Source organism: Equus asinus, chromosome X (assembly GCF_041296235.1).
Source record: "Equus asinus isolate D_3611 breed Donkey chromosome X, EquAss-T2T_v2, whole genome shotgun sequence".
In the NCBI taxonomy this organism is placed as follows: Eukaryota; Metazoa; Chordata; class Mammalia; order Perissodactyla; family Equidae; genus Equus; species Equus asinus.
In genome coordinates this window covers 50,539,684-50,562,873 of record NC_091820.1, presented here as the reverse complement: position 1 = coordinate 50,562,873, position 23,190 = coordinate 50,539,684, and the positions used below count along the sequence as shown (strand labels likewise).

At 37.3% G+C, this 23,190-nt stretch overlaps 1 protein-coding gene across 7 annotated transcripts in view; it reads left to right on the top strand.

Moving 5' to 3' along the window:
• The window catches only part of MTMR8 (myotubularin related protein 8), a 182,138-nt gene that overhangs the window by 45,199 nt on the left and 113,749 nt on the right, over window positions 1-23,190 (top strand). For 5 of the 7 annotated variants that reach the window (XR_011499631.1, XM_070502049.1, XM_070502047.1 and 2 more), the window contains exons 2-4: window positions 17,012-17,134; window positions 19,843-20,005; window positions 21,278-21,435. Coding sequence is in view for 6 of the 7 variants with exons in the window: in XM_070502049.1 (XP_070358150.1) it covers window positions 17,012-17,134; window positions 19,843-20,005; window positions 21,278-21,435 (444 nt within the window). In the remaining variant the exon portion in view is untranslated. The remainder of the gene's footprint in view (window positions 1-17,011; window positions 17,135-19,842; window positions 20,006-21,277; window positions 21,436-23,190) is intronic. The other 2 variants (XM_070502048.1, XM_070502050.1) reach the window with 2 other exon arrangements.

Below are 23,190 nucleotides of genomic sequence, written 5' to 3'. Positions count from 1 at the left end.
CCCTGTCAATGTCTGTTTTTCCTTCTAAATATCCTTCCGATCCATCCTCTCCTGCATGTAACTGCTGCCACCCTTGTGTTCTGAGACTCATCTTTTCTTACCTGGATTACTAGCTACAAGACCCTTGCTTCTTTTTTTTGTCAGGGGAGGGGGAAGATTAGCCCTGAGCTAACTACTGCCAGTCCTCCTCTTTTTTTTGCTGAGGAAGCCTGGCCCTGAGCTAACATCCGTGCCCATCTTCCTCCACTTTATATGTGGGACACCTACTACAGCAGGGCTTGCCAAGCAGTGTCATGTCTGCACCCGGGATCTGAACCGGCGAACCCTGGGCCGCCGAGAAGTGGAACGTGTGCACTTAACCGCTGCACCACCAGGCCGGCCCCAAGACCCTTGCTTCCTATCTGATTTCTACGTTCCTGCCAGAATGAGCTTTCAAAAACACAAATATGACCATATTACTCTTCAGCTTAAAAGACTTCTGTACCTTCCAGTTGCCTTTAGGAGTTACCAAACTGCTTTACCTGGCATTCAGGATTTTTTATAATCTGATCCCTGCATGCCTCTCGAGGCTCACTTTCTGACTCCTCCTCCACTCCCACTTTTGACTCTGGCTCCTTGTTTCATAGTGCTCTCAGTGCTTAGAATGTTTTTTCTTTCTCTACCTTTTTATTTGCTGAATCCCCTCTCATCTTTCAGAATTTTAGTGTACTGAGTGAGGCTTAGGTATTGACTCCTCTATAAAGAGCCTCCCTTTGTTGCCTCCCATCTCCTAGACAAAGGTCACTCCCATTACTGTAACAGTTTTATATATTTTATAAATAAGTATATAATTACATGCACCCCAGCTTTTTATTTCCTGTTTTAAATGTTTCTTTTTCCATTAAGATTGAACACTCCTTGAGGGTAAAGAGCATGCTTGTAATTCCATAACATTTGGCATGGTGCCTAGCATATAGTAGATGCTCAAAAAATATTTGTTAAATGTAGGCAGGAGTTATGCCATGTTTATTTCAATTTTCCCTGAAGCACCTAACTCCATGCTTTGAAAATAATGGGTGCTCAAGAAATGTTGAGTAAAGGAACCTTTGAATACTTGGTTCTAGGTGTCTCTTGATGTATCTTTCTGAAACCTGGACCTCTGATTGCCCCAGTACTCTATTCATTGCCTCGGTTTTGGCGTTTATCACAGCGTGTCTTGCATTGCATTAAGTTGGGTCCATGTTTGTGCGTTCTTGAAAAATTGTAAACTCCTGGGTGTTCAGGGACCATGTCTCATACACTCTTCTTTTACTTCCCCATAGCATGGCTTAATGCACAATCTGGTACGTAGTAGATATTCAATAAAGGATTATTGAATTAAATCTAGCTTCAGTTTGTATTTTATCTGATATCTGACTCTCAGATTCAGTGAGCATCAAGATAACTAGCTGGACGAAAACTTCCTGAGGCCATTTAGCTCATTTCCCTAGGCCCATGGCTGTACTATCTTCCCACTAGATCAGTGGTCTTCAAACTTAGTTACATTGGCTGGAAGTTCCCAGTGTCACTTGCCTTGTCTGTTCTAATCTTTCCCTGCCAAAAAAGAGTAGACTACACTTTGGTTTGGGTATCTTGGCATCTTCTCTTAGCCTCCATGCCTTCACCACAGTTTCATTACCCTCGCTTTTCTGTTTTAGAGGAAAAGACATAGGAATAGGTGTTCAGTACTCTTCTCCGCAGCCACACTCAGTGCTATGGTCTGAGTGTTTGTGTCCACCCCAAAGTTCATATGTTGGGATCCTGACCCTCCAAGGTGATGGTGTTGGGAGGTGGGCTCTTTGGAAGATGATTACGTCATGAGGGCAGAGTCTTCTTGAATGGAATTAGTGCCCTTATAAAAGAAGCCCTAGATAGAGTCCTCACCCCTTCTGCCATTTGAAGCTATAACAAGAAGTCTGTGACCTGGAAGAGGGCTTTCACCAGTAACCATGCTGACACTTTGATCTTGGACTTCCCAGCCTCCAGAACTGTGAGAAATAAATTTCTGTTGTTTATAAGCTACCCAGTCTTTTGGTATTTTGTTATAGCAGCCCAAATGGATTAAGATAGTTACCTTCCTCTCCCCAGCCACACTCAGTTAATAAGTCTGTGGCAGTATAGTGTAATGATTGAGTTTGAGTTCTTCCTTGCCTGCCTTTACCTTACCATTTAACCATGTGTGTGGTCTTAGACAAGTTAATTAACCTCTCTGAGCCCAGGTTTCCACATATATGAAATGGAACTAACAATAACACCTATCTTATGGAGTTATTATGAGGATTAAATAAGATAACACATGTAGACTATAGCACAGTACTTAGCATCTTTTCTTTCTTTGTTCTTTCTGGTAGCCTGGAACACATCCCCTAGATAGCTGTTATTAGGGTCTGTGGATTGATTGACCAAGCCTCTGACAATTATGTCTGTCAACGAAATATGCTTTTTCTTTAGGTGTATATGTATGTACTTTAATATGTGCTAGAAAACAATATTAGAGCAGTTGAACTCTTGGCCATTTATCCCAGAGAAATGAAAACTTATTTTCATGCAGAAACTTGTACACAAATGTTCATAGAAACTTTATTTGTAATAGCCCCAAACTAGTAACTACCTACGTGTTCTTCAGTGAGTGAATGGTTAAACAAATTGTGGTATATCCATGCATTTGGAATAATACTCGTCAATAAAAAGAAACAAAATATTGATATGTACAAAAACTTGGGTGGATCTTAAGGGAATTATCCTGGGTGAATAAGGCTAATCTTAAAATGTTACATCCTGAATGATTCTATTTACCTAAAATTCTTTAAAAATAAAGTTGTGGATATGGAGACGAGATTAGATTATTAGTTGCCAGGAGTTAGGGATAGATAGATGGAGAAGGGTGGGTGTGGCTATAATGGAATAGCACGGGGGAGTCTTGTGTTACGTATGTATGTATCTTGATTGTAGTGGTGGTTATACAAAGCTATACATGTGATAAAGCTGCATACAGCTATATATACAGTATATAACTGTAGAACCAGTACATGGTGTACATCTATAGCTACATGTATAACTGGTATAATCAGAATACGGTCTGTGGATTGTACCAATGTCAATTTCCTGGATTTGATGATGAATTATGGTTATTGCAAGATGTTAAGTTGGCAGAGACTAGGTGAAAGGTCCATGGGACCTCACTAAGAGTGAGAATCCTGGATCAAAGGAGTACTGGGTTATAGTTACATGGTTTTGATAATATTTCTATATTGCTTTCTAAAAGGGATATAGCATTGCAATCAGTAGTGTATAAGCATACTAGTTTTACCACCATCTTGCCAGAATTCAATATTTTGGAAATTTAATTAGTGTAAAATAGTGGCTCCATGTCATTTTAAATTAGAATTTCTGTCATTACTAGTGAAATTGAACTTTTCATGTTTTTATTTCCCCTATCATAGAGCAACATTCTAATGTGATTAATGTGATACTTATATTTAAATATCTCCTTTAAAACGTGATGGTTGTCTTGTATGCACAAATTTTTAATTTATATAACTAGTGATGTCTTCAGTATATCATTCTGTTTCTTACTTTTTCACTAAGCCATATTTTTTTTCCTTTTGTAGATCCATTCCTTTTGCTGTGTGTACCTATAACTCGTTTCTTTTAATAGCTGCTTAATATTCTACCATATCTGACCTATCTATTCTGCAAGTGATAGACATGTCCATCCTTGTATATGTCCTCTTATGGACCTATATGAAAATTTCTTTGGGCTCATTTTCAGGAGTAGAAGTTCTGAGTCATAGAGTATACAATTTTTAATTTGAATTTTTAGCACCAGATTGCATTTCTGAATGGTCCCACTTGTCTATACCTCCCAGTTGTAGTAGAGGAGCATTCTTATATCCCCACAACCCTACCAACACACGGTATTTTCTAGCCTTCCAGTCTTTGCCAGTCTTACAGACTTAAAGTGACATCATGTCATTTTAATTTTCATTTCTGTGATTACTAATGTTTTGAGCATCTCTTCATGGTTGTATGCTTGTAGGGTTTCTTCTGTAACTTGCTTGTTATGTTTTGCCTATTTTCTATTGGGGCCTCTGTCTTTTTCTTATTGAGTTGTAGTAGTCCTTATATAGTCTAGATAATAATCCCTTGTTAGTCTTAGGCATTATTTTCTTTCATTCTGTTATTGATTAACTTTTTAAATCTCCCTGTCTCTAGAGCCAAGGTATTCTGCATTTCTTTTAGTAGCTTTATAGTTTTACCTTTTACATATAGATACATCTAGAGTCCACTTTTGTATGTGGTGTTCGGTAAGGATCTGGTTTTATTTTTCTCTGTGTACTGATAGTTTCCCCAACACATTTGGTAAATACACTTATCTTTTGTCCATCAATTTGTAGTGCCATGTTTATGCTATATCAGGCTTCCATTTATACGTCAGCCTGCATTTGAGCTCTGGTCCTTTTCCAATGCTCTATTTGTCTGTTCTTGCACTAGTACTGTGTTTTTTATTCCCCATGGCTCTGAGTATGTCTTAATATCTAGTAGAGCAAATCTTCTGTTCTTTACTTTTTTTCACAGTTAACTTAGCTATTTGTGGGTCTACATTTTTCTATTTAAATTTAGAATAAATTTGTGGAAAATCCACTTTGAAATTTGATTGATATTATATTGAATTTATAGATTAATTAGGGGGTATAATTGCCATCTTCTAATATTAAGTTGCCCCATTCAAGAGCATGGATGTCTCTTCATTTCTTTAAGTTATCTTCTATTTCCTTCATAGAGTTTTAAAGTTTTCTCTGTAAAGGTCTTGTATATATTTGATTAAGCTAATTCCTAGATTCTATATAGATTTGTCACCATTGTGAATGGTATTTTATTAGTGGTTGTTGCTCGTATGGAGAAATACTGTTGATTTTTGTAGGCTGATATTTTATCTGGAAAACTTGCTGAATTTCTCTCATATTCTGGTAGTTTGTCTATTCTTTTTTTTTCTTGGTAGATGATTATCTTCCCTGTAAATTGTGACAGACATAGCACTTCACTTCCAATCCTTTCATTTCTTAATTTCCCCTCTTTTTCTTCATTGTATTGGCTAGGATATCTAAAATAGTAGCTGTGATACTTGAGGTTCACTTTGATTTGTTTGTGATTTTAAATTAATGCATTTAGTTTCTCCATTACACATAACATTCTTTGTAGGTTTTTGTTGTATAATCTTCAGCAAGGTAAGGATGTTTACTTCTGTTCCTAGTTCACTAAGAGTTATCACCATAAATAGAAGTGAGCTCAATTAAATATTATTCCTGTATCAATCGAGATAAAGCATTTGATTTTTCTCTTTTAATCTATTCATGTGATGTATTACATTGAACTTTTCTGTTGTAGAACTGTCTTGGCTTTCTTTTTTCAAACAAATTATTTTATTGAGGTGTTATGGACATATAACACTGTAAATTTCGGGTTACAATATTATATATCAGTTTCTGTATAAACAGCATCATGTTCACCATCAATAGTGTAGTTTTTATCTGTCATTGTACATATGTGCCCTTTTACTCCTTTGGCACTCTCCCTACCCCCTCGCCCTCTGGTAACCAGTAATCTATTCTCCTTATAGTGTTTACCTTCCACATATGAATGAAATCATACAGTGTTTGTCTTTCTTCGTCTGGCTTATTTCACTTAGCATAATCGTCTCAGGGTCCATCCATGTTGTCACAAATGGAACAATTTTGTCTTTTTTATGACTGACTAGAACTCCATTGTATATATATGCCACATCTTCTTTATCCATTCATCCATTGATGGGCACTAGGGTTGTTTCCATGTCTTGGTTATTGTGAATAATGCTGCAGTGAACATAGGGATGCATAAATCTCTTTGAATTGTTGATTTCATGTTCTTTGGACAAATACCCAGTAGGAGGATAGCTGGGTCATATGATATTTCTATTTTTAATTTTTTGAGAAATCTCCATACTGTTTTCCATAGTAGCTGCACCAGATTCATTCCCACCAATGCTATATAATAGCTCCCTTTTCTCTACATCCTCTCCAACATTTGTTATTTCTTGTCTTGTTAGTTATAGCCATTCTCACAGGTGTAAGGTGCAATCTCATTGTAGTTTTTTTTGCATTTCCCTAATAATTAGTGATGTTGAACATCTTTTCATGTGCCTGTGGCCATCTGTATTTCTTCTTTGGAAAAATCTCTGTGCATATCCTCTGCCCATTTTTGATCGAGTTGTTTTTTTGTTGTTGAGTTGTATGAGTTCTTTGTATATTTTGGAAACTAACCCCTGTTAGATATATGACTTCCAAATACTTTCTGCCAGTTGGTGGGTTGTTTTTTCCTTTTGTTGATGGTTTCCTTTGCCTTGCAGAAGCTTTCTCATCTGATGTAGTCCTATTTGTTTATTTTTTCTTTTGTTTCCCTTGCCTGAGTAGACGTGGTATTTGAAAAGATACTACTAACACTGATGTGAGAGTGTAGTGCCTATATTTTCTTCTAGGAGTTTTATTCTTACAGGTGATGCCTTCAAGTCTTTAATCCATTTTGAGTTAATTTTTGTGTATGGTGTAAGATAATGGTCTGCTTTCATTCTTTTGTACATGCCTGTCCAGTTTTCCCAGCACCATTTTTTAAAATTTGAATTTAATTTAATTTTATTTTTGAGGAAGACTGGCCCTGAGCTAACATCTGTGCCCATCTTCCTCTATTTTATGTGGGACGCCTGCCACAGCATGGCTTGACAAGCAGTGCATAGGTCTGCACCTGGGATCTGAACTGGGGAACCCCAGCTGCCAAAGCAGAATGTGCAAACTTAACTGCTGCACCACCAGGCTGGCCCCCAAATACCGTTTATTGAAGAGACTTTCCTTTCTCGATTGTATGTTCTTGGCTCCTTTGTCAAAGATTATCTGTCCATAGATGTGTGGTTTTATTTCTGGGCTTTCAATTCTGTTCCATTGATCTGTGTCTGTTTTTCTGCCAGTACCAGGCTGTTTAGCTTACTGTAGCTGTGTATTGTATTTTGAAGTCAGGGATTGTGATACCTCCTGCCTTATTCTTTTTTCTCAAGATTGCTTTGGCTATTTGGGGTCTTTTGTTGTTCTGTATAAATTTTAGGATTCTTTGCTCCATTTCTGTGAAGAATGTCATTGGAATTCCGTTTGGGATTGCATTGAATTTATAGATTTCTTTAGACAATATGGACATTTTATGTTGTTTTTCCAATCCGTGAGCATGGAATATCTTTTCATTTCCTTATGTTCTTCAATTTCTTTCAATAATTTCTCATATTTTTCATTGTATAGTTCTTTCACCTCCTTGGGTAAATTTATTCCTTAGGTGTTTTATTATTTTTGTTGTGATCGTAAATGGAACTGTATTCATTGCTTCTCTTTCTGCTAGTTAGTTATTAGTGTATAGAAATGCAACTGCTTTTTGTACGTTGATTTTGCACCCTGCAACTTTCTTGTAGTTGTTGATTATTTGTAATACTTTTTTGGTTGATTCTTTAAGGTTTTCTGTATTATAGAGTCATGTGACTACAAACAGTGAGACTCTTACTTCTTCCTTTCCAATCTGGATCCCTTTTATTTCATTTACTTGCCTATTACTCTGGCCAAAACTTCCAGTACTGTGTTGAATAAAAGTAGTCAGAGTGGGCACACTTGTCTTGTTCCTCTTCTCAGAGGAATGCTTTTCAGTTTTTCACCATTGAGTATGATGTTGGCTATGGGTTTGTCATATATGCCCTTTGTTATGTTGAAATACTTTCCATCTATACCCATTCTCTTGAGAGTTTTTGTTATAAGTGGATGTTGGATCTTGTCAAATGCTTTTTATGCATCTATTGAGATGATCATGTCACTTTTATTCCTAATTTTGTTAATGTGGTGTATCACACTGATTGATTTGTGAATATTGAACCATCCCTGCATTCCTGGAATAAATCAGGCTTGATTATGGTATATGATCCTTTTAATGTATTGTATTCGATTTGCTAATATTTTGTTGAGGATGTTTGCATCTGTGTTCATCAGTGATATTGGCTTGTAATTTTCCTTTTTTGTGTTGTCCTTGTCTGCTTTTGGTCTCAGGGTATGTTGGCATTGTAGAAAGAGTTAGGAAGCATCCTGTCCTCTTCAATATCTCAGCATAGTTTGAGAAGGATAGGTATTAAATCTTTTTTGAATGTTTGGTGGAATTCACTGGAGAAGCCTTCTGGTCCTGCATTTTTGTTTTTGGGAGGTTCTTGATAAGTGTTTCAATGTCTTCACTTGTGATCGCTCTATTCAGATTCTCCATTTCTTCATTCTGTTTTGGGAGGTTGTATGATTCTAAGAATTTATCAGTTTCTTCTAGATTATCTAATTTGTTGACATAGAGCTTTTTGTAGTATTCTTTTATAATCCTTTGTATTTCTGTGGAGTCTGTTGTAATTTCTCTTCTTTCATTTCTGATTTTGTTTATTTGTTTGTTATTTATTTCTCCTCTCTTTTTTTATTAGTGAGTCTGGCTAAGGGTTTGCAGTTTTGTTTATCTTCTCAAAGAACCAGCTCTTAGTTTCATTGATCCTTTAATTGTTGTTCTTGTCTCTATTTCATTTATTTTTACTCTAATTTTCATGATTTCTCTCTTTCTACTGACTTTGAGCTTTGTTTCTTCTTTGTTTTCTAGTTCTTTTAGGTGTATTTTAGGATTACTTATTTGAGATTTTTCTTCTTTGTTGAGGTAGGTCTGTATTGCTATAAATTTCCCTCTTAGTTCCACTTTTGGTGCATCCAATGAGTTGGTATATTGTTTTCATTTTCATTTGCCTCCAGGTATTTTATGGTTTCTCCTTTGATTTCTTCATTGATGCACTGGTTGTTCAGTAGCCTATTGTTTAGTCTCCACATATTTGTGACTTTCCCAGCTTTTTTCTTGTATTTGATTTCTAGTTTCATAGCATTGTGGTTGGAAAAGATGCTTGATATGATTTAAATCTTACTAAATTTATTGAGGCTTGCCTTGTTTCCCAAAATATTGTCTATGTTTGAGAATGATCCATGTGCACTTGAGAAGAACGTGTATTCTGCTGTTTTTGGATGAAAGCTTCTCTCTCTCTCTATACATATATTAAGTCCATCTGATCTAGTGTTTCATTTAAAGCTGCTCTCTCCTCCTTTCCTTTCTGTCTGGATGATATATCCATTGACATAAGTGGGGTGTTGATGTCCTCTACTATTATTGTGTTGCTCTCAGTTTCTCCCTTTGGGTCTGTTAATAGGTGCTTTATATACTTTGATGTTCCTGTGTTAGGTGCATATATGTTAATAAGTGCCATGTCTTCTTGGTGGAATGTCCCTTTTATCAGTATATAATGCCCATCTTTGTCTCTCATTATCTTTTTTATCTTGAAGTCTGCTTTGTTTGATATAAGTATGTCTACACCTGCTTTTCTTGCATGCCCTTTGCTTAGACTATCTTCTGTCACTTTACTCTGAGTCTTTGTCTTTAGAGATGTGTTTCCTGGAGGCAGTATATTTTTGAGTCTTGTTTTTTAATCCATTTAGCCACATTGTTTCTTTTTATTTGTGAATTCAATCCATTTACATTTAGAGTGATTACTGATACATGAGGGCTTAATATTGCCATTTTATCTCTTGTTTTCCGGTTGTTCTATATTTCCATTGTTTCTTTTCCCTTGTATTTCTGAGTGCCATTTCAGTTTGGTGGTTTTCTGTGATATTTTTCACAATTTTTTCTCTATTAATGGTTTGTGACTCTGCTCTGATTTTTTGTATTGTGGTTACCCTGAGGTTTGTATAAAAGATCTCATAGATGACATTATCTATTTTCTGATATCCTCTGTGTCCATTAGCCTAAGCTGGTTCCATCCCTTTTCTCTTCTGCTTTTATGTTTTGTTGTCAAAAATTATTCTTTTTTTGTGTTGTGACTAAACTGAAGTGTTTCTTTTTGATGCTTTCTTTCCCTTTATCTTTTATGTTATAATTAAATGTTTGCTGATGTATTCTGATAGCTGCAATTTTGTGATTTTGTGTGTCTTTATCTCCTTGCTCAAGCTTTGTAAACCTTTTCTTTTTCATTTCACATAGGAGGGCTCTCTTCATCATGTCTTGTAAGTCAGGTCTAGTGACAATGAACTCCCTCAGCTTTTGTGTATCTGTGAAAGGCTTTATTTCTCTGTTATATCTGAAGGATAATTTTTTTGGATAGAGTATTCTTGGCTGATAGTTTTTGTATTTCACTATTTTCAATATATCATTTCATTCTCTCCTACCCTTAAGGTTTCTGCTGAGAAATCCACTGAAAACCTGATGGGGGTTCTTTTGAAGGTTATTTTCTTCTCTCTTGCCACCTTTAATATTTTTTACTTGTCATTGACTTTTGACAGTTTTATGTGCCTTGAGAAGGTGTTTTTGCATTGGTATAATTAGGAGTTCGATTAGCTTCATGTACCTGTATGTCTAGTTTCCTCCCCAGGTTTGGTAAGTTCTCAGGTATTATTTCTTTGAACAAGCCCTGTGCTCCTTTCTCCCCCTCTTCTCTGTCTGGGATTCCTACACTTCTTGTGTTACTTTTCCTAATTTAGTCAAATGTTTCTCCAAGAATTTCCTCATTTATTTTAATCTTAATTCTCTGCTTCACCTAAAGCATTTCAAGATTTCTATCTTCGAGGTCACTAATTCTCTCCTCCATAAAGTCTACTGTATTTTTAATACTTCCTACATTTTTCTATCTCGTTAATTGTGTTTTTCATTTCCAGAATTTCTGTTTCGTTTTTTTGGGGGGCTTCAATTTATTTGGTGAAGTGTTCCTTCTGTTCATTAATTTCATTCTTGAGCTTGTTGAACCATCCTTCTGAGTTTTCTTGTAACTCATTGAGTTTCTTTGTGAGAGCTATTTTGAATTCTCTGTCAGTTAGATTGTAGTCTTCTGTGACTCAAGTTCGGCTTCTCACAGTTGCCATTTTCTTTCTGTTCTGCAGTGTTACTGTAGTACTTGTTAGTGTTTCATTTATTGATCCTCTGCTGATGCATTTTTGGTAGTAATCACCTTTTCTTATTCGGGTGTGGCTTTGGTTACTTTTGTTCTGGTCACCTGCATCTCATGTTCCTCTACTAGCTGTCTGTGGCCTTCGATGCTGCTGTCCCATGCACCACCTGCACTGCTGTTCCTGGGTTGTCTTGAGGTGCTAGTTGCACCACTGCCAGCCATTCTGGATTCATGGGTGTCACTGTCACTGGCAGTGACTTGGGAACACAGAGATTTGTGTACTGCCCCCACTGCTGATGGATCTGGTGTCAGGGGTTGCCACCACTGGGGTCTGGGACACTGGTTCTCTGGTCGTTCCTGATGCTTCTGGTCTCAGATTCCACCTGCCAATGTTGGGGGAAGCAGGGGATATTTTTTTTGTTCTTGGCCCATCTCCTCATAGTTTTGCCATTTGGCTGCTCTGCATTTACACATGCCAGGCGACAGCCACATGGTGGGCGGGTCACACTCCTGTAAGCATGGCTACCACCTGATGGGGCACCTTTGCAGGGGCCAGGCCACCATGCTCAGTGGGCTATTCGTGTTCATGCAGGCAGGGCTGCCACCTAGGCATGGCACCTTGGCGTGGCCTGAGTTGCCACCACTTGGTGGGGAGCATTCATGTGGACAGGATCATCGTGGCATGGTGGGCGCCTCCGCAGGCTGGGCTACTGCCATTTCACAAACATTCATGTGTGAGCTCAGCTGCCTCTGCCTCCACTCACGGTTGCATTCAGTGCTGGGTAAGGATCTGTGACCTGGATTGCTGCCACAGGGGAGGGGGAGAGAGAGGGGATCACTATCCACTGCTTCCCAGGGGTCTTGTCTACCTACCTTCATAGTATAGCTGCATGAATCTCTCAGGCATCCTGTTGTGCTGTGTAGAGAATCCTCTTTTGGTTAATGGGTGTTCATTTAGTTGTAAATTAGAAGGGAGAGACAAAGGGAACATCTCACTCTGCCACACTGGTGACATCACTCCCATTCTTGAGATAAATTGTACTTGATCAAATGTATCTTTTAAAATATTCTCTTGACCCATTAGCTAATATTTTATTTGGAAATTTTTTTCATCTACATTTCATAAATGAAATGAGTCTAAATTTTCTTTTCTTATACTCGTCTACTTGGATTTAGAATCAGGATTACACTAGGCTCATAAAATAGACTGAGTAAACATCATTCTTTTTCCAATGACTGGAAACAATTCGATAAGGTAGTTATTAACTGTTTCTTGGAAGTTTCGTAGAATTCACCTATAAAATTATTGAGGCCTGAGGATTTTTGGTAGGGAAAATCTTTGGATACCATAGCAATTTTATATATCCTTGGAATTTTTTTCACTTCATGTAAATTTTCCTATTTATTAGCATATTGTTCATAACACTCTCACTTAAAAAATTTTTTGGTTACCTTATCTTCCCTTTTTAATTCTGCATTTTGTTTATTTTCCCTTTTTTTCTGATCAGTCTTGTCAAAGATATATCTATTACCTTTGTAAAGAATCAAATTCTAGTTTTGTTCGTCTTTTCTGTTGGGGTTTTTGGTGTGTGTATGTGTGGGGGAAGATTCTCTGCTTATTAATTTCTGTTTTTTGTCTTCCTTGTTTCTTTATTCTTCTGCTTTTTTCATTTCATTAAATTTTTAGTTTATTTTTGCCCTTTATCATTTCATGATAAATTACTTAAAGCTATACATTTACTTCTTAGTTCTGCTTGAGCTGTGTCCCACAGATTTTCATTCATGCTGTTTTTATCATTCACTTTTAAATATTTCTCAATTTTATTTATGATTTCCTTTTAACCCAAGATTAACTTAATAATATGCTGTTTGGTTTCTGAATGTGTGCTAATTTTGGCTATTATTTTGTTATTAACTTCTAATTTCATCGTATTATGTTTGAGGAATGTAGACTGTGTGATATTGAGCCGTTTGAATTTATTAAGGCTTCCTTTACAGCCATTCTCATGGTTTCTCTTTGGAAGTGTTCTTTTTGGTTTCTTGAACAGTTTTATGTTCTCTATTTGTTCGATATAGAGTTCTACTCTGTATATCTAATAGCTTGAGCTTTTTTAAAATATTTAAAATTTATTTTTATTTTTTTTTAAGGAAGATTAGCCCTGAGCTAACATCTGCCAATCCTCCTCTTTTTACTGAGGAAGACTGGCCCTCAGCTAACATCCATGCCCATCTTCCTTTACTTTTATATGTGGGATGCCTGCCACAGCATGGCTTGACAAGTGGTATGTAGGTCCACACCCGGGATCCAAACCAACAAACCCCAGTTGACCAGAGCAGGATGTGCGAACTTAACCGCTGCGTCACTGGGCCGGCCCCTAGCTTGAGCTTTTTAGTTGTACTGTGCAAGTGTTCTGTATCTCTACTTGTTTTTGTTTTTTGTTCTTTTTGTCTGCTTGATCTATCAATTTCTAACTAGAGTGTTAAAATATCCATGTGTTCTTTTTCTTGCTGCAGTTTTGCTACAAGCGAGCACATCAAGCAGGATATATTTTGATACTGAATTGTAAAATTCCTATATGTCTATGATGTGTATATCTTCTCATCTTATTGTTCTTTGCCACTTAATTCTATTTTGTCAGATATTGAGAATGCTACCCCAGGTTTGTTTGGGTTCATATTTGCCTAGTATATGTTTTCTATCCTTTTATTTTCAACTTCTTTATGTCTGTTTATTTTAAATGTATTTCTTCTAGGCTAAATATTGTTGAGTCTTTTGTTTTATTTATTTTTTATTTTTATTTTATTTGGATGTACATCATATTTCAAATTCTGTATACATTACATTATGTTCACCACTCGAACACTAATTATAGTGCATCCCCTCACATGTGACCCTAATCACCCCTTTTGCCCTCCCCCCTTCCCCAGTGGTAACCACCAGTCCAATCTCCAATGCTATGTGTTTTTTTTTGTCGTTTTTATCTTCTACATATGAGTGAGATCATATGGTATTTGACTTTCTCCCTCTGACTTATTTCACTCAGCATAATACCCTCAAGGTCCATCCATGTTGTCACAAATGGCTGGATTTCGTCATTTCTTATGGCTGAGTAGTAGTCCATCGTGTATAAATACCACATCTTCTTTATCCATTCGTCCCTTTATGGGCACCTAGATTGCTTACAAGTCTTGGCTATTGTGTATAATGCCGCAATGAACATAGAAGTGCAAGTATCTTTATGCCTTTGTGTTTTCCAGTTCTTTGGATAAATACCCAGCAGTGGAATAGCTGGATCATATGGTAGATCTATCCTTAATTTTCTGAGGATACTCCATACTGCTTTCCATAGTGGCTGCACCAGTTTGCACTGCCACCGGCAGTGAACAAGGGTTCTCTTCTCTCCACACCCTCTCCAACATTTGTTGTTTCCTGTCTTGTTAATTATAGCCATTCTGACCGGAGTGAGGTGATACCTCATTGTAGTTTTGATTTGCGTTTCCCTGATAGCTAATGATGTTGAGCATCTTTTCATATGCCTATCTCCTAATTGTTAGGTTGTCTTTTCATTTTGTTGATGGTTTCCTTTGCTGTGCAGAAGCTTTTTGGTTTGATGTAGTCCCATTTGTTCATTTTTTCTTTTGTTTCCTTGCCCAGTCAGACATGGGACTTGAAAATATGCTGCTCAGACCAATGACATAGAGCGTACTGCCTATGTTTTCTTCTAGAAGTCTCATGGTTTTGGGTCTTATATTCAAGTCTTTAATCCTTATTGAGTTAATTTTTGTGCATAGTGTAAGGGAATGGTCTAATTTCATCCTTTTGCATGTGGCTGTCCAGTTTTCCCAACACCATTTATTGAAGAGACTCTCCTTTCTCCATCGTATGCTCTTGGCTCCCTTGTCAAATATTAGCTGTCCATAAACGTGTGGGTTTACTTCTGTGCTCTCAATTTTGTTCCATTGATCTGTGTGTCTGTTTTTGTGCCAGTACCATGCTGTTTTGGTTACTATGGCTTTGTAGTATAATTTGAAATCGGGGAGTGTGATACCTCCATCTTTGTTCTTTTTTCTCAGGATTCCTTTGGCTATTCGGGGTCTTTTGTTGTTCCATATAAATTTTAGGATTCTGTGTTCTATTTCTGTAAAAATGTTGTTGGAACTTTGATAGGGATTGCGTTGAATCTATAGATTGCTTTAGGAAGTATGGACATTTTAACAATGTTAATTCTTCCAATCCAAGAGCATGGAATATCTTTCCATTTCTTTCTGTCTTCTTTGATTTCTTTCGACAATGTCTTATAAATTCTTAGAAACATACAACCTTCCAAAACTGGACCAAGAAGATGTAGAAAATTTGAATAGACTGATCACCAGTAAGGAGATCGAAACAGCAATTAAAAACCTCCCAAAAAATAAAAGCCCAGGACCAGATGGCTTCCCTGGTGAATTCTACCAAACATTCAAAGAAGACCTAATACCTATCCTCCTCAAACTCTTCCAAAAAATTGAAGAGGAGGGGAGGCTTCCTAACTCCTTCTACGAAGCAAACATTATCCTGATACCAAAACCAGACAAGGACAACACAAAAAGAGAAAATTACAGGCCAATATCACTGATGAACATCCATGCAAAAATACACAACAAAATAGTAGCAAATCGAATACAACAATACATTAAAAAGATCATACATCATGATCAAGTGGGTTTCATTCCGGGGATGCAGGGATGGTTCAACACCCACAAATCTATCAACGTGATACACCACATTAACAAAATGAAGAATAAAAATCACATGATCATCTCAATAGATGCAGAGAAAGCATTTGACAAGATACAGCATCCATTTATGATAAAAACTCTAAATAAAGTGTGTATAGAAGGAAAATACCTCAACATAATAAAGGCCATATATGACAAACCCACAGCAAATATCATTCTCAATGGAGAAACACTGAAAGCTATCCCTCTAAGAACAGGAACCAGACAAGGATGCCCACTGTCACCACTCTTATTTAACATAGTATTGGAAGTCCTAACCAGAGCAATCAGGCAAGAAAAAGAAATAAAAGGGATCCACATTGGAAAAGAAGAAGTGAAACTATCACTCTTTGCAGACAACATGATTTTATATCTAGAAAACCCTAAACAATACACTAAAAAACTTTTAGAAATAATAAAGGAATACAGTCAAGTTGCGGGATACAAAATCAATGTACAAAAATCAGTTGCGTTTCTATACACTAACAACGAAGTAGCAGAAAGAGAAATTAAGAATACAATCCCATTTACAATTGCAACAAAAAGAATAAGATACCCAGGAATAAACTTAAAGAAAGAGGTGAAAGATCTGTACACTGAAAACTATAAGAGTCTTTTGTTTTAATCCAGTATGTAAGTCTCTTGTTTAATTGGTAAGCTTAATTCATCTACATTTGTTGTAATTATTCTTACATTGGAACTTATATCTTGCATTTCATTTTATACTTTCCATTTATGGTACTCTCTTTTTGTTTTTTGGGGTTTTTTCCTTTTCTACTTTCCACTGGATAGATCAAGTTTTCTCCTGCTTAATAGCAAGTTATATATTCTATTTTCTTTCCCTTTAAGATCTAAACTCATTTTGTTTACTCCTATTGATTTTTTACACATACAATGACTGCAGCTTCCTCCAACAAGATAAGTACTTCAGCAGGGTCTTATGTCCTGTTTATCTTCCACCCACACCTACCCCATCATGGTAATATCATCCAGAATTTTAATCCTTCCTAGAATCCGTGTTTCCCTCTCACTTTTGTAGTTTCTCCAGGGCTGATTTAGGAAAAGGGAACACAGATCGTACTAGTTTGCAAGCTTGGCAGGAAGTGGAAAGCCTCCAAGAAATTTTGTAGCAAATTAACAGCATTTATATTGCTTTGACTTATCCAACTTTAATCACAGGTGGGGAGTTGATAACTTAATCAGTATTTTTTCCCTAAATAACAGGTAGAAAACGTGAAATTACTGGATCGTTATGTGGGTAAGAAACCAGCTAATGGGATTCTGTATCTTACTGCAACCCACCTGATCTATGTGGAGGCTTCTGGTGCAGCCCGGAAAGAAACATGGGTATGTTCAAGAGAAGAAATATCAAATGGTCTTGAAGGGTTGTGTATACATGCTTTCTAATATGGTGGTTTCTTGCGATTTCAAGTAACAATTAAATTTCTATAAAACCTTTTCTTCAAAGAACCTATTCTAAGAGTCTTTTTATAGATTCGTTCATATTACTCCTTGTCCCTCAAGTTATCGACTATAGGCATCTTACTCATTTTAAACTACATGGGACTTTTCCTCAATATTCTTGGGTAGAGTAGTCTCTGTTCATTTTCTGAGCCTAGTTTTTAAGCATCCTAAAGTAATTTAAAACCTTGCTACCCATGAAATGTTGTCCAAATAACTAGCAGCATCTGTATCACCTGGGAGCTTGTTAAAAATGCAGAATCTCAGGCCTAAGATTTTAAATTTCTATAAAGCTCTCAGGTGGTGCTGATAGCCCATGGACTGCACCTTGTGTATTGATGATTTAGACTATCTGTAAGACAGGGTGTGTTTTGTGTGTGTATGTTTCTTGTTACCCCTTTAAACAATGTTTTCTAATTAGGTTAGCACCCCTAATGTTACTTTATGCCTTCCCTGTCCTAAAGTAGCATCATTCAATCGTACCTTAATTATTACTCAGATTTATGCTTCTGGTATACAGCATAGCATAGTGATTAAGGTCACAGGCTCTAGAGCCAGCCTGTTCAGGGCAAAATCCCAGCTTCAACATTTACTGCCTTTGTAAGCTTGGGCAACTCATTTGACTTCTGTGTGTCTCAATTCCCTCATCTGTAAAATAGGGATAATAATAACACCTTGTTATGAGAATTAAAAGTTAATGTTAAGTATTTAAAACAGTGCCTGGCACATGATAAATACTATTATATAAGTATAAAATAAGTTACACAATATACATATGGAAGAAGTATTTTAATACATCCTTTTTAAAATAACATGAGCTTTCCCCATATGAGATTGTATCTTACTCCCTTTGGTGCGACGAAAGGAATGCCAAAAGAGGATTCAGGAGACCTAGTGCTAGCTAGACTCAGCTGTGCACTAACTGGCTTTATGACCTCGAGCAAGTGACTCTTGCTCTCTGCGCTTCAATTTCCTCATCTGTAAAACAAGGTGTTTAGATTATATAATTTGTAAGGACTCTTCCATTTCTCACAGTTTAGGAACCAGTTCTTTAGTACTATGTCATGAACCTTTCTCATTTCTACTTGTGTTCATAGACAGCACACATATCCCCAGATTTGTTCCTACTGGGTGTTATTTCAAACCCAGCAGATTAGATCTGCAAGAGAAAACTTATTTTAATTATATTGACATGTCAAAGGAGGCTTATTTACCCAATTAGTGCTATTAATGAAGTTCTTCATAACCTTAGTCTGCTTCACTTGCCCCCTCATCCCAATTCACCAATTTTTTGCCTGGCATCTGATCTTGATGATCAGTGTTTTACTACATAAACACAGATCTCCCATGTTGATCAACAGGACTTTGATTTTCTTGAAATTTGATATATTGATTCTTATTACATTATCATTTGTGGTCCTTCCAAAGCTGCCATGGCAGGAATTGAGTTTGGCAAAACAATTAAGACAGAAATTAAGATGGACAATCCCTGCTAGGAATGTATAAATGGTTTCCACACCTGCCCTGTTCTTAGATGGTGGATATGATTGAAAGGCTTCCTGGAAGCAATGTTTTTTCTAAATATAGTGGGGCTGGAGCATGGAGTATGTGGAGTGGAGGAAAAGAAAAGACAATGGTGATTGGAAGGCCATTCCAGGCACAGGACAGGGAGTCCAGAGAATGAAAAGAGAATATCCAGGCTCTAGTTGCAGGAAACATCAGAGACACAGATGGTAGGAGAATATCAAAGACTAAAATGTAAAACCATGATTCCATGGCTCTTTGACTCTATAAAGAGAGAATTGTTTTATTTGGATACAGTTTATTTTGCCAGTTCCTTTCCATGCATTTCTTTTTTGCTGGGATCAGCATGGACAGGAGTGGTGAGACTAAAGATTTAATCATCCTTCATTCTTTGCTTTACTGTCACTGGAGTATAAAATGTGGGGGAGAAATTTTCCCTCTAAGATTTCTAATTAAATCCTAATTCCAGGACTAGAGTTTTTAGAATTCTTGAGAATGAACTCTGGACTTGAAGTTAGGCTGCTATGGTTCCAATCCTGTTTGTGCCACTTCTTGGCCTTATGACCCCTGATGAGGAATGCACTTCTCAGAGCTTTGGTTTCTTTATTCCTGAAATGGGATGATTATACCTCAAAAGGGTTATTACAGGGATCATAGACCATCTTGCAAACAATAAAGCACAATACCAATTAATAATAATTCTAACTAGTAATTTGGTAGAATGAAAGGAAGTTCTATTTTCCTCTGTGACAATTATTCTACTATGATTGTAAACTCCAACACAGCATGCTAGAAGTCATCTGTTGTGAGCTGGTTCACCACAAACCTGTTAATCTTATATCCTTAAGAAGAGAGAAGTTTTTTAACGGTGCAGTTTGCTTCTCATTGCTTTACGACTATTTACTTCTGTTTAAGAGAAACCTAGTTATACCTTACAAAAGATGGCTGTACGCCGTAGATGTAATCACATCTCTGTCTATGCTGTTATCATTACTGAGACTCAGGCACACTGATAGTGACAGAACTAGTGCATGTCTATGAATTTATTTTGGTTCTTCTCTGTTTTGTAGATTGCACTGCATCACATTGACACTGTGGAGAAGTTGCCTATCACTAGCCTGGGCTGTCCCCTGATTCTCCACTGCAAGAACTTCCGGGTGGCCCACTTTGTTTTAGACTCCGACGTTGTGTGCCATGAGGTTTATATTTCACTGCTCAAGCTTTCTCAGCCAGGTAGTTATGATAGTATTTTTATCTAAAACCATTTTAATTGTTTTTTCCCAGAATCGCATAATGGAAAGATCATGGACTATGAAGTTAAACAGCAGAGTTTGAATCTGGGCTCTGCCACTTACCAGCTGCATGGTATTTAGGCAAATTATATAAACCTCTGAGCTCAGCTTATTCACCTGTAAAAGTAGTGATAGTACAAGCTCCCCACAGGGATTGTTTTGAGGCTTAAATGCATTTGTGAATTTTACTTTGTACTTGGTTTATAGTAGATGTTTAATAGATGTTTTTTCCTTCTCTCTCCTTCCCTCCTTTTATGCATCAACTTGTAAATTTTTTATCAGTGCAGGAAGGACCGCTACTTTGGAGCAAAATTTGTTTCCTGTTGTCCTGAAATCATTATGTTTGGCCCACTGTTCCAACCCCTACCTTCAGTTCTAACTAGAAGACTTAGGGCAGCTCATCAGACTCCTTAATAATGCACTTATCCATGCCTCCTCCAGCCTCACCCTCTCATCCTCCAACCCTACCTCTAAGTGACTAACCTGTCAGCTTCCTCTGATTTAAGTCTGTGGAATTTCCATGCTCTTATGTTTTCCCTCCCATTTTCTTCCATCCTTTCCTCAGAAGAATTCCTTAGAATTTGCTGTTATTTTATTGACAGAGGTTACTTGTCAGCCAGCCTGATACTTTATAAGTCTCTGGCAGACTCTATCCATCTCTGGAAAAGTTGTTGCCACATAATTTGGTCAAATGAGTTATTGCTTGCATGTTGCATCTTGTGAAGAGAGAAAATGGGGTTGACAGGAAGAAGAGAAGAAATGGCCATTTATCAGCCAGAAGCAGGTATTGGCCTGACAAGTACAATGCAAAAACACTGTTAATGTTTTGCAGTGTGTTACAACAAACAGTGCAATTATCACATTGAAGCTCAGTTAAAAACTTTTGGTAAGGACTACTTTCCCACATGTGAAACCCTGAAGCTTCAGTTCAGTCCGTGATCCAGCAATTCACAGGAAGCCAGGCAGAATGTTCCTGCTTTGTATTGGTATCACAAAAAATTAAAAACATTTTTAAAAGAAGACTGAAGCAATATACCAGTTCTTATTCCTTACATAAAGTCAACTTGGTACACAAATCATTGTCCTTTTCTGGGGCTGTTTGAGAAAGATTCCCTTCGGGAGAAGGAAATCTAGCCTATTTTTTTGTATTATCTCTTGTTCTTTAAGTTTTACTCATTATTACTTTATTTTCATGCCTATCTCTCTTCTCCAGCATTACCCGAAGATCTATATGCTTTTTCTTATAATCCCAAATCCTCAAAAGAGATGAGGGAAAATGGATGGAAAATGATTGACCCAATATCAGACTTTGGGCGTATGGGAATACCCAATAGATACTGGACCATAACAGATGCCAACAAAAACTATGAGGTAATTTTGTCATTGTTGTTTTCCTTTTGGTTCATTTAATTAAAACAGAAGAATATCAGAAAACAAGGTTTTGAAAAAAGAAGAAATCTCTCATAATCTCTCCTTTTCATTCAACATTCAGCCATTCAATGAGCATTTATGAAGTACCCACTGCACTCAAGATGCTGAGTCAGAGTTCTCATAGTCTAAATCATAGGGTGCTATGGGAGCATAGATGAGTATGTGGAATTCAGACTGGAAAGCCAGAAACAGCTTGATGCTTTGGTGAATAGCATGAAGAAGGAAATCTGTCCTAATTTATATAGAGAGAGAAGGAAGTAGGTTAGGAAGTAAAGCCAGATCATGAAGGGCTTCTTGGCAAAATTAAGGAATTTGAACATTATCCTGAAGACAGTTAGGAGCCACTAGAGTATTTTAAGCTGGAAAGGAATGTGGGTATATTTGTATTGTAGAAAATAACTTTGGTATTGGTGTGGAGAATTGGTTTGCTGTAGCTAAGAATGCAGGAGAATGATTTGAGAAATGATGAGAACCTGAACCAACGCAATGACTATGGATGGGGAGGAGATGGTTTTAAGAGATATTTAGGTGGTAGAATTGCCAAAACCTGGTGACAGATTAATGTGGCTAGGAGAAAAAGGGAAGTTTAGTATGCATCCCAGGTTTCCTAGTTTCTGGCTTAGCTGCCCAAGTGGGTAATGGATATGTTAGCCAAGATGTAAGGGGCACAGGAAGAGGGAATGTCAGTGTCTTCAGTTTTAGACTTGAGTTCAAGTTGATTAAAAAGATACCAAGTATTTGATATCAAGCGTTTGAGTCTGGATCTCAAGAAAGAGCTCTGGGAATGTGTTGGGGGTCCCCAAGACCATCTCTCAGGTTCAGTGATTCACTAGGAGAACTCACAGGACTTGGCATAAAGTTGTACTTGTGGCTGTGATTTATTACAGTGAAAAGATACAAAGCAAAATCAGCAAAGGGAAAAGGGGCAAAGTCCGGAGAAAACCGGACGCAAGCTTCAGAGCCCTCTGCCAGTGGAGTAACATAGGACGTGCTTAATTCCTCTAGCAACAAGTTGTGACAACATGTGGAAAATGTTGTCTACTAGGGAAGCTCATTGGAGAATCAGTGCCCAGGATTTTTATTGGGGGCTGGTCACATAGGCACTCTGCCTAGTGTGTACCAAAGTTCCAGATGACCAGAAGGAAAGCAGGTGTTCAGAATAAATCACATTATTTGCACAAAAAGTTTAGGCACAATGAGTTACTCTTACCAGTTAGGGAATGGTGGGAACCCTCAAAAATCCAAGATCCAAAACACCAGCCAAGGGCCAACTTTGCAAGCAGACCTTTCTAAGGATGGCAGTCAGGCCTGCTGTGATAACTTTTCTGCATAGGGAGTCATTGGTGTTTAAGTGGTATCTCTGAATTATTGGATCTTTATTTCCAGGCTTTACTGTCATCAAAAGACAGCCATTGTAATGGCTTTCTGGTAACACAGTTTGAATAGCCACTAGATATGAGGGTTGATGAGCTGTCATTTAGCAGGACCAACTGTGAGGTAGCTTGTTAGCATCAGACTTCACAGGAAGGAGTAGAGACAAGGTGAATTCTTTCCAGTTCAAATATGTGTCTAAGTCCCCCAAGTGAGGTCTGATATATCTCTGTTGGCATCTTGGATGCACATAGCCTTCTGAGTTTAAAAAGGAAGCTCCATGTATTTCTCTTTGTATGACCAGCTTGGCCAAAGTCTAAGCCA